The sequence below is a fragment of the Pseudopodoces humilis genome, chromosome 6 (genome assembly GCF_049639895.1).
Source record: "Pseudopodoces humilis isolate 2021_Gansu_Grassland_sample_001 chromosome 6, ASM4963989v1, whole genome shotgun sequence".
NCBI lineage: Eukaryota > Metazoa > Chordata > Aves > Passeriformes > Paridae > Pseudopodoces > Pseudopodoces humilis.
This window is the reverse complement of record NC_142205.1, coordinates 68196632-68215698: the sequence shown is the minus strand read 5'-3', so window position 1 is coordinate 68215698 and position 19067 is coordinate 68196632. Positions and strand designations below refer to the sequence as shown.

Genomic DNA, 19067 nt, shown 5'->3' with positions numbered 1-19067 from the left:
AGTTTGCGCACAAACAACAGGCAGGAAAATTACTACATCTAGGTTCAGCATTCTGTACTCTTCCCAGGACTTTGCAGCATGTCCTGGGCTCCAACAGAAGGAGATTAATTTATTTGGGGAGTGGAAGGATGGAACAAAGAGATAATGCCTCCTTTTCAAACAGCTGGGGAGAAAAGGCCACAGCTCTGCTCTGACCACTCCAGGAATAATGCAGCATTTGTTGAGAAGGACATTTGCTCTGATCTCTAATTGTGTGTGACACCAAAAGAAATGGCCAAATGCTCATATTTCTGATCAAAGATTATCTTTCTTTTTTTATATTGTTGCTTTGTGCTCTGTACTGTGCAAGGACTGTACAGAGTATCTTGGCAGGATTTTCATGAGATGAATGTGCTGTTGAATGTCCTCCAAAGAAAGAGGCAAGCCAAGGTTTCTAGGGCACTGGCAACACCTGGGATTTCCCTCATGTAAGGGTGCATCAGCTTTCTAAACATTTATCCTACAGCCCTGCCTTGCCCTGCTCCTGCAGTAGTGCGAGTGCAGTCTCTGTGCTGCTGAAAAACATGATCCAGATTCCTTCTAAAACCACCATTGCTTTCTTCTTTATGGGTTTCTTTTACATACATAAGGTGAATTCCAGGCAAAGAAAAAACTAAAAAGAAATTGAAATAACTCTAACCCTACTGACCAGCCTGTTTCCAACAAAACATTGTTTGGATGATTCTCAAGGTATTAATTTTATTTTTAGATGTCTTCAAAATCATCACCTCTTTCTTTATTAATCAGTTAATCTATTAATCTATACCATATATCCATTGGATTCTGTCTGTACTTCCAGTCCTGCAATTAAGACAGGGTTAGTCTGAGAACTCAATTCCTGTGTTGCTCAATCTGTCACAGAAACCTACTCCAGAACATCCAAGAAAGCTTGCACAGGAAAAGAAAGGGAAACAACCCTGTCCCTTCTTTCCACTTGCTGGAACATTATTATTACATTATTATTACAACATTATTATTACACTGAGCACTGTCTTTTCTGATCATTTTGTTGTGTATCTATGAACAAATTTTGGTAAAAAGCCATCTGCTGACCATAGTAGCTCCTCTCCCTCTCATTAACCTCTTGCCAACAAGCTTAAACATAATTGTAGGAGCAGACTAATTTCTGTATTGAAAATATGGGAAAATACATATTTAAATACATAATGAATGCAAATAAATACATAATTCAAAGTTTGCTTTTAATTTTGCTACCTGAGCCTTGCCAAGTGACGTTCCCTCCTCACTCTCCAGTATCTCTGTGCTCAGTCATCTACCACATCACCAGCTCACCCTTTGGGAGTTTTGCCTAACACTTCCCCAAGAAAACTGAAGTTGATCCATCTCCACTGCAGCAAAGAACCTGGATCTGTAACACTAATCTTGGCCAGAATGAGATGGGAAAGGAAAGGATAAAAGAGAAACTTCTGAGAGCCTCCCAACACTCATTGTGCATTTGCACCATTTTAACTGGGGCCACCTTGACAGAAAGAGTAAGGGGAAAGCAAAAAATCTTTAAAAGTAAAACAGAAAAATATTTTCCATTTCTAATGGAATTTTTCAATTTCAAACCTAAGCTTATTTTACTTACTGTCCATGGAAATCTTCTGTCTTTGCAGACATCTGGGATGTTGAGTGGCTCCATCGTGTTCTTGACATACTGAGCATACATGTAATTGATTTTGTTCGTGTCATAGTCCCTGAAGGATACAACATTATTATTATGTGCTTTGCATAAAAGTGAGTCATTTCATTATGCCAGGCAGGTAATATCTTTCCCATATGAGAGAAGGATATATAGATACAACCAATAGATAAATAACGGAGTCAGAGTTCAAATCCTGCATCCTAATCCAGCTGTCATCACGAAACTGCAGCATGGATGGGTGGATGCTTTCCACCATTTCTTTAATGTTCAAAAACATTAACACCGAACACCAGACTGAAGAAATAAACAATTCCCTACAGTTTACACAGATGAAAGATAAAGAATGAACAGCTGGGTTTATATGGAAATAAACGGAACTATTTGAAAACAAACTGCATTCACAAATCCGGTACTCCTGAAAAATCAATACTGGATGAAATTCACATATTAGTTCAAGAGACTGCAGCAGGTATCACTTGTGAATTTTCTGCTTCTAAGTTCATTTCAAATTTGTTCTAAAAGTAAAGGGACAATCAGTCACATGGAAGTTGTGTTACTGAAATAGAACTGTCTATTCCAAATCAGGACATAAAGTATCTGTACAGAATCAATCATCTCCACTTCTTTAGCCACCGTTTATTTAAGGTATTTTAATCCTCTTAGACCCTTTGCCTGCCTTGGAGGAGGACCTATGTCCTACTTATAAACCTATACCCATCAAGCTCCTGTAGTTTCTCTCCAACATTTGACTTGACTTCCCTTATCCTCCCGGTGTAAGGATGTTCCAGGGCCAGAGGAGAGGAATTACTCTTTCCTTATTTCACACATACAAGGCAATGCCCCACAATTCTGAAAAACAGTCTGATTTGGGGCTTGATTCAATGTCCTTGATTGCATAACGAGGCTGAAACTTTTATATTATGTAAAGTAATAGTTCCCATCTAATCCATGTCATTATATTTCTGCTCTTGCCTGAAATTGTGCCCTTCAAGCATAGCAGAAGTTGTAACTGCAAGGGTTGAATCACAGTGCAGTCATTGGCATATAATTGTGTTTTCTCATGAACAAGAGTCTGATATGGCAACTAAACCTCCAAGATTCCTCTTCCCTATCAGGTATGAGAAACAAGTTTGTGGTGGCCCATGCAAGCAGCAAATAACATTTTGAGTCCATTAATAACCAGTCACCATCAAAGGGATAATGAGGAGGAAGGGTCCATTCTTAGAAAGCAGAAGAGGACTAAAGAGGAATTTTCATTTTCACCTGTGATCAGACTGTTGTACCCCTGCACTTTCTGGCTGAACACTGTCTAAAACATGGCTCAACAGCTTTTAGTTGCTCAAGTCACACACTATGGACATCATTCTCATATATATGGAATTAAACTTGATGTAATAAATATTTACTGCAAAACAACATCAAAGGAGCTCAGAAAATCTGTTTTCTCCCTGCACAAAATATCTGTAGTAGAGCATTTTATAAGCAACTGTGTCTCTTTCTGACAGTATTTGGATCAACTGCGTTTGATGACAAAGACAGTAATTGCCAAACTTCAATACAGAGGTTCAGGCTAACTTTGGGAACTATTTTATCTGGGTATTTTAATTCAGCTCCTTATCTCTTTCTTTTCCTCTCAGTTGAACTCATTAGTGGTTTCCCAAAGATGAGTGGGAGTTAGAACTTTAGGGCTCTAATCTTGATTTAGTGGGACATGTTCCTTGAGTCATCTTCCTTATCTATGAGATGAGGATAGCGATTAAAATAATTGATTAAAAGCATTATTTTGGTTATTATCTACTAATTTGCATATGTCTCCTCTACACCATAGCTCTCCACACAGATTTCTTTGAAATCAGTTTCAGAGCAGCTCCTCTGTACATTTCCATAACTTAGCCTTGAAATCCAAATATGTTCTTAGACTGGCAAAGTGAAGAGATCAAGCCCTACTCTTGCTCTGCTCAGTGCGGTTTTTTAAGGCAAGAGAGGTGGTCAATAGCCACTTCAGGATGAACAAGTCATAATTAATTGGTTTACCTCTTCAGATTTTCAGATGAATCCTCTAATTCCTCAGATTCCATGTGAAAGACACTAGAAAATGTATCCTGTAATATCAAGAGGATGTTTGAATACACAGGTGTATAAGGTTGTCATTATTTAGAACAGTATTACTCATTAAAACCTTGTTGCAGGTTGTTATCAAGACCTGTTCTGTACTAAAGACAAGTGTAAGATTATTTAGCTTCATTCCACATCTGTCATCGAGCTGGATACTGGATCCTATCATAAAGGTATCTTTTGATACAACTTGAAGTATCACTGTAGTGTCTTGAATCTCTACTCATGACCCAGAGAAGAAATTCTGGTATTTACAAGCCGTGCCAAAGTTATATGTCAGCACAGAAATGCTTTAATTCCACAAAGGCCAAAACCTCTCATGTTAACACCCAACCTGAGCAAATGCCACGAAAGAAAAGACAGAGAATGAAAAGACTACAGAACATATGAGAATGGAGGGAAGCTCACCCCACTCCCAGGGAATAAACAGTTCTGCCTTCAGACAAAATAAACATACTCACAGGACAGTCTTCATCCACTATGAAGATGGTACACCTCTGCACCTGCATGAAGGATATTATAGTGGCTGCTATCTTCTTCAGGATCACTTCCAAAGACTGCTGCTCTTCAAAAATCAGGCTGGCAAGGTCAAGAAGGACCTGAAGAAAAGGTCGTTTGTGAGGGTTTGACTAATTGATTTATGCAGTAATTATCGTTACTGGTGTCTTGAGTCTTCTCCTCTCCCCTGAATCAGGGAAGACAATGTTTATGTCTGTGACCAAAAGTAAGTTTTGGCTCTCACAGAATGCAAGGTAACAGTCAGTATTAGCCAATTTGACACTTTTTATGGAAGAACTAAATAGCATAATAAGCTGTCTGATTCAGTTTTCTGTCAGAGAAGCAGAATAGATTTAGGCATTAAAAGGTCAAATGAAACCTATGAAATCCAGACAACACAGTTACTTGTCCTTAGGAAACCCATTTTCCTATGGCTCAAGTGTGCATTCTCAAACCACCAAAGTGATATTTACACTTTTTAAGACTTCTGAACACAGTTATTCTTGGTTGTAATTCTAACAGATCCTAATTAACTCGTTTGGTGAAAACATTTAGTACAGTCTGCTGTATTTCAAAGCTGCTGTTGAAGTACTTAGGTGCTCAGATATGCTCATACTTTTTTTTTCCTCACAAGAAACATGAAGGCATTTTAATAAACTATCCAAATTTGTACCAATTTACAAACACTGGTAGTCAGTTGGAAACTCAGATCTACAGGAAAACTTTAAAACAACTGCTGTCTAGTCTTTCTCTGAAATATGATCACATCACACAGGGCAGGCATATTCACCCATAAAGGCCTTTGCATTAATAACCCATCAGTTACAAAGTTGGCAGCAAGCAGAGCTATGGCAATTTCAAGGAAATTCAGTTTTCCATTCGATCATTACTGAAAATACAGTTAGTGACTGTTACAGCAGTAATTGCCCAAAGGAACAGTCTGGATGCCCTCTGCTATTCCACAGGGATATTCCTGCCTGTAATTTCTGGAGTCTGACACTTCTGGTTTTTTAATACATCAAGTGAAGCACAGGATAACTTCAGGCAATATCAAGTGTATTAACATGGAATGAATTTTCTGACGTACAGCTTTACCTGCTTCCCCCTAGACAGGCCATTTCTCACAGCCCAGGCTGGAACGTGCCCAGCCTCTTCCTGGCACAGCTTGTGAGGAAAGCTTTATCAGAGACACACAGCATTCAGTCACAGGGATTAAAAGCAGCCAAGGAATAACTATCACATCAGAAAGAGGAAGAGGAGGCGCTGATAACTTGCAAACCCTCTTAATTTCTGTGTCCCTGGGACAAACCTGTTGGCCATACCTGATTGCGCCTGTTCTCGAGCAGAGACGTCTCGTACAGCTGAGCGTTGTGAAGAACAATCCCACAAAAGGCCAAATATGCTGCAAAATCCTGGAGACAAATGAACATCAACATCTCACAGAGAAAACATCCCACAGCATCCAAACTCTATTCGAAGATAAGCTACTGCAACGTTTTGTTTTCACTCTCAAGTATTAATTGATATTTTGTTATTTTTGGCAACCACATGTTCAGAGTCTGGGTTTTTTCCAGCTCCTTGTAATTTCTTATTTCCTCAAGAATCCCTTCTTTTTTTAAGCTAAACTCTGAAGAACATTATCTTGGTATGAGTAGGGTTCATCTGAAAAGCAGCTTAGAGGGAAAAATAATTGTGCAACAATGCATATTTTATCTAGAAAAACTGACCACAGCAACTTGCCTTTCTGAGGGAATTCAATCCCTTGGGAAGTGAAAATAAAAATTTGCTAACATAGCAAATGCAAAATTTTTTTCCTCATTCTGGATGGGATTCATTCTGACAGCCTGCAGATAAGCAGCGTGCATTTTGTTTTAAGGGGGAAATTCTCCAAGAGAAAGGGTGAATTCTGATTCTTTTATTTGTGATTGTCAACTTCAGCCTGAGCAGAGCCTGGCTTTTGCCCCACCTGTCTGAACATGAAATCTGGAAAGTTCTGAAAAGCAACTGCACTGGGATAATTAGGAATCAATTCTGGCTGCTCTCCTGATTCTCTTATATATATTTTTCATAATTTGTCTAAAGCTTTTTTTTTCCTGAAAATGCTATATATTGAAAAGTGACATGGTGTTGAAAAGAGAATCACGCCACAAATTTTAATATTCAATTTATGTTTGTTGGGCTTGCCAGGAGAGTTAGAACCAATTAATTAAAAACTATGTCCATTGAAAGTTATGAAAGGGTTTTACAATGCATTCCAGTAGAGTAAGCCTGTGCTTTAGAGATATATGACATGGTGATCCTGAAATGAAATTATTTCACATCCACATTTCTCATGGCCTCAAAGAAATAAAATTGCAATATTGCCAGTATGTTTACTTTCTCAGAGATGTTTAATTTTCAATAACTTGAAAATTTTTGAGCAGCAGGAAAATGAAAAACATATCTATCCCCCTTCCCCTATGAAAAGCAAAGAGACAAACATCCAGCTTTTTATACCTTTTCGTCTTGTTCAGTGAAAGTGCCGCCAATTCCGGATTTCTTGTTGATTGCTTGAGCCACACCAACAACCTGGGTATTCAAAATGGAGAAATGAGTTAATTTTTAGGAGTTTGGATTCCATTGCTAGGCATATTTATATAATTTAATATATAAATATATAATATAATAATATATAATTTATATAATATAATAAATTATCATTACAGGTATTCACTTGGTTGACTATGAAATCAAATGGTTAATATAATAAATGTCTGTCTCATGCATAAGCATTTCCTAGATTACAGGATTTGAAGACTTTAGCCTTTCCCTAATATAATTCTGTATTTCCATTCCTTTTGAGACAAAGTATTATTAATCTGACAAAGTATAATGCAAAGCTTTTAGATATTTTCAGATTTTTTTAGCATTATTACAAAAACTGATAGAAAAAGCTGCAAAGAGCTTCTTTTGTTTGAAGTGTACTTAGTGTAAAACCAATGCAAAAGGCTAATGGTGGTTTTTTTTCATCTGGTTTTTTTAGGAAAAACATTATCAGAGGAAAACTCTGTGGTGAGCATGTTTAAAGAGGTGTATTTAACCATTCATGGTCAAGTTGTAACTGCTAAACTGATGGAAGACATGTGGTTTTATTTTTTTAATGGAGAAGAAGGCGATTTATTGTCTCTCAGCCCAGCATTCCCAAAGTACTGATGTTTTAAGTAAGGCCGTTGTTCTTTGACATGAATCGCTGCCAACTGGTGGCTCAAAAATGTCTGAAATAAAGCTCAACTGTCAGCTCCATTCCATACAACCCCATTTTTCCCACAGTCAACCTCTTACTTACTTCAATGAGGAGTATTTCTCATCCAGTGGACTTCTTTCTGTAATAACAATGTACCACCAAGCCTATATGCTTCTCTGGCAGACTTTGAATGAAAGCAAATCCCTTAACCAGTTAATATGCTTTTATGTTAACCTACATGTGCAGAGGTTGATGTTTAGACCTCTTCTCATGCCACTGTCCTCCCTGGGTGCTGATTTAATTATTTTTTTTTCCAGTTTTGATCCAGCATGAGCTAAGACAACTTTAATGAGGCCAGAGGCTTTTCACCCAAAAGGTGAGTGCTTTCATGTTGCTTGTTTATATACATCCTCTCCATGAAAGGAAAGTCTGCAGTGCTTAAAAAAAAGCTATAAGAAAACAGTAAAAGGACCATATGAATACAGGGAAAAAAAAAGACTATTTAGGCTCCTTTCATCAGCACTCCAGGCCTCAGATACATGAACAAAGGCAGGTGTTCCAAGAGCAATGGTCAGTTTTAGATGTCTGGTAAGGTCTTTCAGTAAAGGATTTTAACTGAAGGGGAAAGAAATAATGAGGAGAATAAACCTGCAAAAATTTCATGTTAAGTTGATTAGGATAAAAATTTTGTGCAAATGCAAACCTTCCTCTTTTTAGTTGCTGTTTCAGTGGCATTCTAAGCTTCCAGACAACTTTATGTTGTGCCCATTTCTTTTTCATACAAAACGAACAGTTTTAAAATTAAACTGGTCCAAATTCTGGCTTCATTTTTATCAGCTTAAATTTCAGTGAACTTCTCAGAATTCCATAGAATATGGTGCAGACAGGAATGAGAAAAACTTCAGACAGGCATTTTTTTAGCTATTGGAATCTTGCCTGCCACCAGGTAATTAGGAGAAGATGTAAGAAACCTGAGAGGATCTGCTCCTGTTACTAAAGTAATTATGTAATTAGGACAAAAGTCAATCATGTGGTAGCATTTGGGGCCATGGAGAACATATGCCTGCATTTTAGAGAATACTAAGCAAAGTATGAAACCCAAATCCTCATTTTTAAAATTTATTCTAAACAAATCACAAATAGCAATAGGCCAAGTCTGTGATTTCCAGCTGGGAGTTATGTTTGCACCAGCAGAAAAACTGAATCAAAAGCCCAACTGCTCTGGGCTCAGCTACACAGGGAGCTAAAAAAGCTCAAGATATTACTCTGGACTGAAGAAAACCAAGGCTGAGGGAAAGACTGAAGTAATTGGGATCCGCTTATGCTTTGACACCTGTGATTTTACTTCTAACCACTGAAGTAAGCAGTGTACTGTGGAGCGCTACAAGCTCCTTTTCCTGAGCTTTCCTCCAATTTGGACTAGGCAGGTGGGGTTCTAGAACACAGTATTATCTAGAGGAATCCTGCTGTTCCCAACAAGAGCCTTTTCCCAGGTTTGCTCTATTCAAAGAGCCCAAGGGGTGAGCAGAAGGAAATTCCCCTTGGATCAGAACCCAAGTACTTTGCTATTTTCCATTCAGATCATATAATCCACACATAGACCATAGAAACAAAAAGCTATTTTCATGATGGAATTTTCCCCTTACTTTCAGTCCCAAGGAAGGACAAACCTTCCATCAGTTGCTGATTCAATACACACATGTGTTTCACCACATCTGAACACAGCTTTCCTGACTGCATTCTTCCTGGTAACACAGGTGATCTTCCAATGCTCCACTTGTTCTCTAACCTTTCTTTTCTAGCTGTGCTACTTTTCTAATTTAATAAATCCTGATCCACATTACAAGGAGAGATTTCTTCTAATTATCAGAGAACTTAATTTCTACTGTTTTCTTGCAATAGCTGAGTCCTGCCTCTAAAAGTAGCAGGCTACCTTGAGTACCCAGTAGGTGACAACTGATAGACTTCATTGCTGATGACTCTGCTCTGAAATTTATATGGATGGTTTCCTGCTGCAATTTTTTGCACATTAAAATTACAGGCCTAACTCTGTGAAAGCTGTTCCAGCTCTGCAGGCAGCTGGTGCCTTTTTCAGTAGGGTCTTACTTCAGCTGACTTCTGATGTAATTAATTTTGCTTCTTAAGGAGATAGCTTTTTTATTTACTTTGCTGGCACCTGAAGGAAAATTGCATTAAAGCCAAAGAATGGTAACAGAAAATGGGAAAATGGACATTTTTGATAAGAGAACATACCCACATCGGAAGACAAAGTGGTATTGACCTTACTTTGCTCTCCTGGTCTTGTGTAGAGGTTGGGTTCAAGCTTATAAAATTATACTGCAGTGACAGAACTGTATTTACAGACTTTAATTTTGTATCAACAGAAATTTCACATCCCTTTCTATCATTCATGCCAACAGTAGCCTCCACGCTTTGCAGCAGTCTATCTACTATACTGTGTCTCAGCGTAAGCTGAAAATCCATCCAAAAAGCAAATTACTGTCCTCCATAATCCTGCAGCAAGACTGCTGCCGGAACTGAGTTTATTTAAAGTCAGCTTGGCCAGACTGCTCTGTCCTGCAGTGATTGGGATGTGTGATATCTGAAGGGTTTACTGGGGGAGAAAATAACTACAGGTGACATGCCCAGTCCCATTTTACACGATAAAATTCAACAGAGGATTTTCAAAGGCTGTTATAAGTAGTAGCACACCTGATTTGTTGGGAGGAGCCTCCCAGTGACAGGAGATTGGGCCCAGTAAACAACAAACCAAACAACTGAGTGAGCATTGCCAGAAAAAAAACCAAAACAACATTTCCCTAGCTGATTACTAGGAAATTCCATCTTCCATGCTCACAGCTTGGGAGAAATGTCTCAGTTAATTCAGCTAAAAGCTCCATATGAGAAAATCCTACGGATTTTAGTAGAAATTAAACTGAGATTGACTTTTATGAAAATTACTATGCCCAGCTCAAAGAAAAAATAAATAGCAGCAATAACAGAAAAAATTGTGTCACTCCTGGAGATGATGTATGGTAGCTTTGGTGGCTCTGTGCTTCAGAGACCATCCATTCTCCAGGTATTCCAAACCTGCTGGAGAGCTGTTCTCAGTCTTTTATCAGCTCTGGAGAACTCCACAAGCTGGTTTAAGCTGAGGAATGGAGTAAGGATGTTTATTCCCTATCCAGTCCCGTCAAAGTGACTGTTTATTTATAAGTGTCTACAAAACCATGCCAAAGGTAAAGTTGTCTTACTGCACTGCACTGAGTCTCATTGTTACTAATTCCTGGGTCCTTTCCATGAGCTCTTTTGTGAATCAAATCGTTTTCATTTATGGAATTTCTTACTAGCTGTTATTTTTAAATGAGACTCTGGTTTCTCACACACCCGATGGAAATATAGGCAAATGTGAAAAACATCTACTGGAAAAATATCTGTACTTCAGCAGGCCCAGAGGATTTAGTAATCAGCATGAGATTTTCTTCCTCTCAATTACTGACTCTTTTGTTTTAAAAAAAATACCACTAATACTAAACAAACAAACAGAAAGCCCCAGTTGCTCCTCTTTCTCAGTGTTTATTTTTGGATGCCTTCCAGAATCATCTTTTGACCGCAATTGCTGACATCCTGGGCTAAGGCAGCATTCACAAGCATCAATATTTCTAGAGGGGCTTTGGGGATTTTTAAAAGGTCTCTTTTTGTTTTAACAGGGAGGAGCCAGTATTCTGGTTTGGTTGTTTGGGGGATTTTTAAACAGAAAAAGAAGCAGAATGGAAAATTAAGGACTGACTCACTGACTCCAACATCTCTCCAAGAAACATGTCAGTCATTTGTTACAGAAAGGATGAGAGAAACCTTCTGGTAGAGAATGTAAAACTCTGAAAAAAAATTAGGAACTGCCATCCTTTCCTGTAAGAAATCTTACAGTTTGACACCTTCAAATTATTGCCTATGAGTGTAACACTCCTCAAACTTCAGGTTGGCTGCACTTGTCAAAATAAATTCCTGCTTCATTTCCACTTGCTGATGCACTCAGGAGGAGGAAGCTGGCTGAAGACACGGCCCATTGCAGGTTTATTCAGCCCTTTAGTCATGGTGGACTGGACAAACAGACTGCAGCTCTTATTCCTTCTTTACCCACCACCAGCACCTGGTGAGAAGTGAGCACTTTCATACTTCCCAGCCAGCAGGGCTTTGTAGCTCATTTCTGTCCCCATAGCATCTTTTTCCATTTGACAAAATGAAAATGGCATGGCTTGGGTGAAACTGGAAGCCTTACATCAGCCTGACATGGACCACTGATCCCTGACAGTTCTTCACACGGCATCTGCTTCGCTCATCTGCTGGCCCAGGGCCAGCAGTGGCTGCTGCCAGGTGGAAAGAGGAAGACTTTTAAGAAGGAGTGGGAGTAGGAAGGGATCAAGTGCTATCCTTGGAAGAATAGAACAAAATAATTTAAGCTGAAATTTGCAGTACATGAAGAAAGGAAATACTGGCTGATCATCTGGGTCAGCTATAACAAGAGTCAATAAACAAGTTAATGCAGGAGTTTAATTAATTTAATTAAAAAAAAAAAGATTCAGTGCAGTAGAAGTCAAGATGACACTCTACAAGAGGAGTGAAAGATGGAAGAGCAGAAAAAAGAAGGTATGATGTCTTCAAATCAATCTTGGCAACATTTCTTTTTGGGAGCTTGAGCTTTCTGGAAGCAAACTATAAATGCTCTGAAAAATAAATGAATTCCAGGAGAACAAAATCTCCATTTCAAAGCTCTAACACACTGTGTGGAGAGCCTTACCTTTTATGAGTATTCTAAAACTGGTGATGTGGCTGAAGGCCACTACAGTCAGGATCAAAGAAAACCCAACCATACTTTCCTTACTCCCTAAATCAAAGAGTTCATCTCATCTTTTCCCCATTCATCGGATTGCATGGACTTCACTGAATTCACTCCTCAAATACTCAGGGCAAGAAGGTGTTGTTAGCTCATAATAATAATTCTCCCTACTGCAATAGCATGAGACAGGATGAGAGAGCTCCCATGAGAAACAGCATGAACAGGAAATATGGACAAGAGTTCAGTGAGCAGATTCACACTGTTTCAAATTAGGAGTGATTTAAGTTATGACTCGAGGATGACTTTTCTGAGTCACATTGACACTGTGTGTTTTCAGTGCCTGGCACTTAGCTCATAAGTAATAAATTAGGAACCATGTTGAGTTAAGGGAGTGTAAAAATAATCAGGTTTTTAGACAATGATAAAACCCAGTTTGTGCCCTCTGAATGAAGCAATATAGATACAAGCTAAGCTGAAGTACAGTAACTTAATCACAATTTGAGATAGACTAGTAAGTGTGCAGAGAACTTTCATGCTGACAGATACTGAGTACAGGAAGCAGGAACAGCGCTTCTGGAGTTAAATACATATATTCTACTGCTACATTTGGGATTAAACTCTTCCTGACAGTTCCCTTTGGCTTACATTACCCAACTAGATAAGATAAAATTACAGTCTAAACAAACATAAACAGTCCTGCTAAAAAAAAAAAAAGAGATGGTTGGTAGATGATGACTGCCAGCTAATGAAATTTTAAAGCATACACGTGACTGGAAAGTGAAGCGATCCCAAGATTGGAGCTTACCTCTTCCCTGTGATTCTTTATTGGCATACAGAGAATGCTCTGAGTCTTATACCCTGTGATCTGGTCAACTTCTGCATTGAATCTTGGATCCTGATACAATAAAAAAAATGCAATCAGTTCTTTTTCTTCCTTGGTTTATGGACTTGAAAAAAGTTTAATATTTTGACTGTTACCCAAGATAAGGTTTCATTACCTGCCAGTAATTATATAAAGTTTTTACTACCAGTGTGTTAACAACAAAAAAGCATTTGTGTGGAACATGAGTGCCAATAGATTAAGACCACTGCTATAAAAACCAAAAAACCCAAACCCTAGGAGAAGCTTTTTTTTTTGAGCCTAGACCATCATTGTAATAAATATGCTCATGGATTAACCACACCTAGTTTACCTTTTATCATCAAGAAGAAATTACAGAAATAAACTAAAAGATCTGCACCCACAGAGGAACACAGTTTCATAAAAGTGGTTAGTGGTTTTGTTTTCATCAGAGATTGCTCATTTCATATATTCACCTCAGTACTGAATTCTGAGTAATCACCTCAATAGAACTCTGATTTTTTCAGCCCTAGCTTCACATTTCTGTATGCACTTGTATCTACAATACATGCATTACAACCAAAACCACGGTGTCGAGTTTGCATCTTGACCGCTTTAAGTCAATACAGCACCAAATACAGGCACTAAAATGGCAACATTCCAGCACGTGGTGGTTTCTTTTTCAAGAATTGCTGAAGATAAATTTCCTTGGCTTACCTCATAGGCATTCTTGATGTTGAGAGGCTGCCCTATGGCTGCCACGTGACCCACAATGCCCTTGTTCCACTCCAGGCGAATGCAGTTGTTGGAAGCTTCTTCCAGGGTGGATCCTTCTGCCACGTCAAACAGCCTGCTCACGAGAAACTTCTCGTTGGAGCTGTCCTCACACACCAGGAACAGGGAATAGCGATCAGCTGCGATCAGCTCATGGATGTGTAGGAAGATCTTATGGCAAAGCGCTGTGACATCCAAGTGACTAGAAATATCTTTCACAAGTTCTAATAGTCTCGAGCACTGATCCCCTGCACTGGTCTCAATCCTTGGAGATTGCAGAGGCATCTGTTCCTTCTTGTCAGAGCCAGAGAGGAAGCTCACTGCTCCTACCGAGTCCTTGACAAAAATAGGCCTTAAGGGCCTGTCAAATTCAGAAGCAGAGATTTTCCTCGCCGGTGTCCCAGAGTTGGTGGTCTCGGCACAGGCAGGCTGGTGACAGGCACAGGCTTCGCTCTGGGACTTGGTTCCCTCCTTGCAGACTGGGATGGTGTGAACTCTCTCAGCAAACCATGCATTAACCATTTCTCTATAAAACAAAACCAAAAATACAGGGAATGAGGTGAATTGAAAATCCTCTAGCTGACACTGTGAAAGGATAACTAAACCTTTTCAAACAGAGGACACTGATGCACCTTTAGACTCCTCTGTATCAATGTTCTCCAATTTTATGCAGCACTTAGCCCACATTAAGCAGTAACATTTTTTGCCCCATGCAAAAAACCCAACAAACTATTTTTGCCTAGAGGAAATACCTGAATAGGGCAGAGGAGGACCACTTATGCTGTGGCTTTCAGAGTACAGATCAGAAATTTACACCACCATTTTTTGACTGAAAAGTTCCAGTCCTTTCTACTCCTAAGATTTGGATTTCTATATAAGACATATATAGATATATTAATTTGAAGACAAAATTTTCTGTTTCTAACCTCTAAAAAGATAAATTCTCTGTCAATCACCTACAGCCCCTCCTATTTTTCTGTTGCCAATATACTATTTTTGAGTTAACTTCCCCTACCCCTCCAAGTTAATAAAAAACGCTGGTTGGACTCAAAGTATAAAAATTTTACTTAAAAACCATTAAATAAACATGCATGTTACTAATTCAACCCCCTTCAAAATAAGAACAGACTGTTTTCATGCATCTCTCCTATTTCCTTTCCTTGTGGATGACACTCATTGTCTAACTCAAACCTAAAACTGTATTTTTAAGAGCTCATCACTAATCAAAAAATGGCATTCATCTCTAGTATTCAACTGTGCTTCTCAAATTAACTTTGCATTAGGAAGCCAATCCTAATAATGTCCTCACTAAATACAGCACATTGTTACGACATAAGCACACTTTTTTTATCACTATAATATTTTCTTGTCCAAAATCAGAGGGGTTTTTGTTTCAGTTTCTTTTTGTCTTTTGCTTGGTTGGGTTTTTTTTAAGTAAAGGACTTTTTATTTCATTTGTTCAGTGTTGAGGATTCCTCACAGCACATGCCCTTCCTCTCAGAAAAAATGGATTTTTGCTGTGTTACATAACATAACGAGCCTAGGAACAGCAAAAATCGTATTAACAAGTCTGATCTTTTGGAAACCTTTCATGGTGGTCATGTTTTAAATTTGGGATATTTTTTATTTGCTCAGCAGACCACAGGAATTCTGAGAGTGAAGCTGAATGAAGCCATGGAACTGAGTCAGGTTAGTCAGCTGCTGATCAGTTACACGCATCGGTGTACGTTACACATGAAAAGCACTGTACAACAGTCTTATTTTCCTTACAGCACACCTTGATCTTTGCTGTAGGATGCAAGCACAATTAACCCTTAATTCAAAGCAAAGTGATCAATTAAAACCTAAAGTCCAACAGTCCAACAATGCTATTTGTAACAGCAAGCCACAAAAGCAAAGTAATTTGACTTCTTTTAGGAAGGCTTGAAAGAGATTTTTTGATCACATATCATTTAGAGACCTCAACAGCAGGCAAACATGCTATAAAAAAAATGAATTATTAGAAACCAATGATCCTCCTTTATTAAAGCAGTGATACCTATTTTTTGTGCAGTAACCTCATCCAAGTGTTTCTTGAAGTGAAGCAAAGAACAACGAACATATTATTAGAAATTTGACTTTAAAAGTATTACTTTCAAGTACTTAAACAGGATAAACATTAAATGGGGGAGGTATGACCATTTATTACTGCAATGAATAATATGATTTGCATAGGACAGTGTCACATTTGCAAAAGCTGTTTCACTGAGAGTCAAAATAAGAAGCTAGCATTTGGTAACACTTGGAATTTTCATTTAATAGACTGAATGAGAAAGAATAAAAATTTTCAATGACCAAAAATATCCTTAAGAAAATTAAAAAGCTAAAGGTACAAAAATCTTTATGCAAATATAGTACAACCTCTAAAATCGATGCTGCTAACTCTTGTTAGCAAATGTGTTATATGGGGGTCCTTTTTATTTTACTCTGATCTCTTCATAATAAAAAATCACCAGGAAATTTTAGCTTCTCCATAACAAAACTATCATCTAGCACTAAGGCTACAGAAGAACCTGCAAATGCCAGCTGGAGGCATTTAAGCCTCAGACACAAGAAGGTAGGTATAGAAAAACTGATAGTTTTAAAGAAGATTGGTGATTTGACCCAGATTCACGTGTCTGCTGACTGTTTCTGAGCACTGAGGACTGGTATTAATGGAAGGTAAGACTGAAAAGTAGCAGTAATAACATAGTACCAGATGGAGGGTGTTCTCCAACAACTGATGAGGCTCAAAAACCATGTAATTGAAAATGCACATGTTTGAAGGCATGTTTGGAAGTGAACCTGTGCTTTTGTTGGGTGACAGCAATTTGCAGAACAATCTGATTCACTGCTTAATTAATCCTGAGGAAAGGAGTAAATATAAAAATCTATCATTCTCCTTATTTACACTGAATTTACATGTGTGGATGTGTTGGTACAAGATACAAGGCAGACAAAGAATCTGAAATTACCCTTCATGCATAAAGAAAAAGCTACAGCAGAAATTTGATTTATCAGTAGAAACCTGTCATTTTATTTATTCTGCTGCGTCGTGTTATGATTTCCCCAGGCCTTAATGGTGTAGCAATAGCAATCAGTAAGAACAATGTCCTCTGAATGCTAATACCTGTTCTCAAGCTGTGGCCATGAGATTACTAATTTTTTTTACCCTCTTGCCTTTTTACTGTGTAAAAGAAGCATGCTTTTCTTATAGAGGTTATTGAGGGATGTGGAACACAGCTGTAAAACCTTTCACATGAAAAGGAATTATGTTTAACAAGAACTGACTACTTGTTGGGTATCTATGCTGCTTATAAAGCACTTAAACATTGAACAGAATGATAGGTGGAGCTGCATAATTATGAGTAACATATTCCTGTCCTTTAATTTCTCTTGGGTGATGGTTCAATAATTTGCCAACAGTGCATGGTTCTCAGAAAACTCTTTAGATTAACAACAACTAATCCTTAACTAAATTGGGTAAAGCATGGTTTTCAAATTCAAGCCTTTTAAGCATTTTACTTTGGGCAACAGGAAAGCCATTCAAATTCAACTGGAAAAAGAACAGTGTTCAGTGACCTTTACGAAATGCCTCTTCTAACAAGGAAACTATTTAGCTCCTTTTACTCGCCCAGTTACACACACGGGTGGAAGAACCAGCATTTCGCATGAGCTGACGTATTCTAACGCTATTTAAAATCTCTCTGTGTCTTGACATGCGTTCTCTTGTTGACACTCAGTCCTATTTAACAATGCATGACAAGAAGGGTATTATGACTAACACAAGTACTCTCAGAGCACAGAATTAGCTCAGCAGTTATCTGACACCAGACACATCCTGAGCCACGAGTGAAGCTCCTGGAAATCAGCAACGAGTGCCATGTACAATTAAGAAGTAATTTTGAAAGGCCTGCAGGAAGAAGCCAACACTTGTGACTATTCATATGAACAGACTTCAGTTAGCATTGGAATTGTCAAGAGCTGATTGTAAGGACAAGACCCTGGCTGTAGTATCGAAGTTGCAGGAGCAGATACTGATCCATAGTGATCCATGCAGACAAACTCAATGCGGTGTCTCTATCCCACCACGGCAATCACCATGAGTTGAGGAGTTACAGCACCCAATATTCCTCATGACCAGGATGCATCTTTGCTGCACTATGATCCTTTAATACGAACCTTCACTCAAGAAATATGTAATTTATCCCAGAGCTCACGAACAGCAACAGTAGAATATGAAGTTACTATTTTTTAGTCACTCCCATCAGCCAAATCCAATCTTTCCTCTATAAAACATGACAGTAGTGACTGCTGAATTTGGCTGGTGACTTCATCAGCAGATGACAAAACTGGAAAGGAATTTTGAGATGATAGTGCTAAGAAGGGGATAAAAATGCAATGGCAGGCAAAACATTGAAGAAAAAAAAAAAGAGAAAATATGGTGTGATCCTCCCCTCTATCGCTGCTTATATACAAGCACACGTAATCTGCAGTACCAGAGACCTTGTGAGCTTCAGAGGAATTAAAACCCTTTGGCCCCGATTTGTTAAATACTGCACAGAAAGTAGACCTGCCCCCAGAGCAAGAAGTTTTTGGTATAAATTTGCAATAAAAATAGAAAATCGATGTTTGAGAAAACACAGGGACAAGGAAGCAACATGCCTTGAGCCAGGTCATGCAGGAGGGCACATGTAGAGCTGAAGAGACTCTTCCTGTATTTCCTGGGCTATGTGCATCAAACCATACTGACACAACACTAATTGCTATGCTACTCATATACTGGGAATATTAAATAATGTATTGTACCCATCTTTGCTTCATTGTGATTATCTTCAAAGCACACAACAGACTTCTCAAAAAAAAAAACAAACACAAAACCCAACCCAGTGAAGATGTTTAAGTATTAAAAGACAGGTTGTGATTGTCTTGCTTACATACAGCCACACAGCCTGTGTAAGAACACACCAAGGGGATCATTGAGCACAACTGCTTGGCACCTTTGGAGAAAATGTACAAAAACCAGAATGCAAAGGTAACACTGAGATGCAACAATGACAGTAAAAACTGCACG

At 38.4% G+C, this 19067-nt stretch overlaps 1 protein-coding gene across 11 annotated transcripts in view; it reads right to left on the bottom strand.

Moving 5' to 3' along the window:
* Nucleotides 1–19067, bottom strand: part of PDE5A (phosphodiesterase 5A) — a 103328-nt gene that overhangs the window by 20713 nt on the left and 63548 nt on the right. For all 11 annotated transcript variants that reach the window (XM_088056408.1, XM_088056412.1, XM_005533141.3 and 8 more), the window contains 7 exons: nt 13919–14501; nt 13166–13255; nt 6797–6868; nt 5623–5712; nt 4264–4401; nt 3722–3789; nt 1631–1739 (listed from right to left, as the gene is read on the bottom strand). In XM_088056408.1, the coding sequence (XP_087912534.1) occupies nt 1631–1739; nt 3722–3789; nt 4264–4401; nt 5623–5712; nt 6797–6868; nt 13166–13255; nt 13919–14501 (1150 nt within the window). The remainder of the gene's footprint in view (nt 1–1630; nt 1740–3721; nt 3790–4263; nt 4402–5622; nt 5713–6796; nt 6869–13165; nt 13256–13918; nt 14502–19067) is intronic.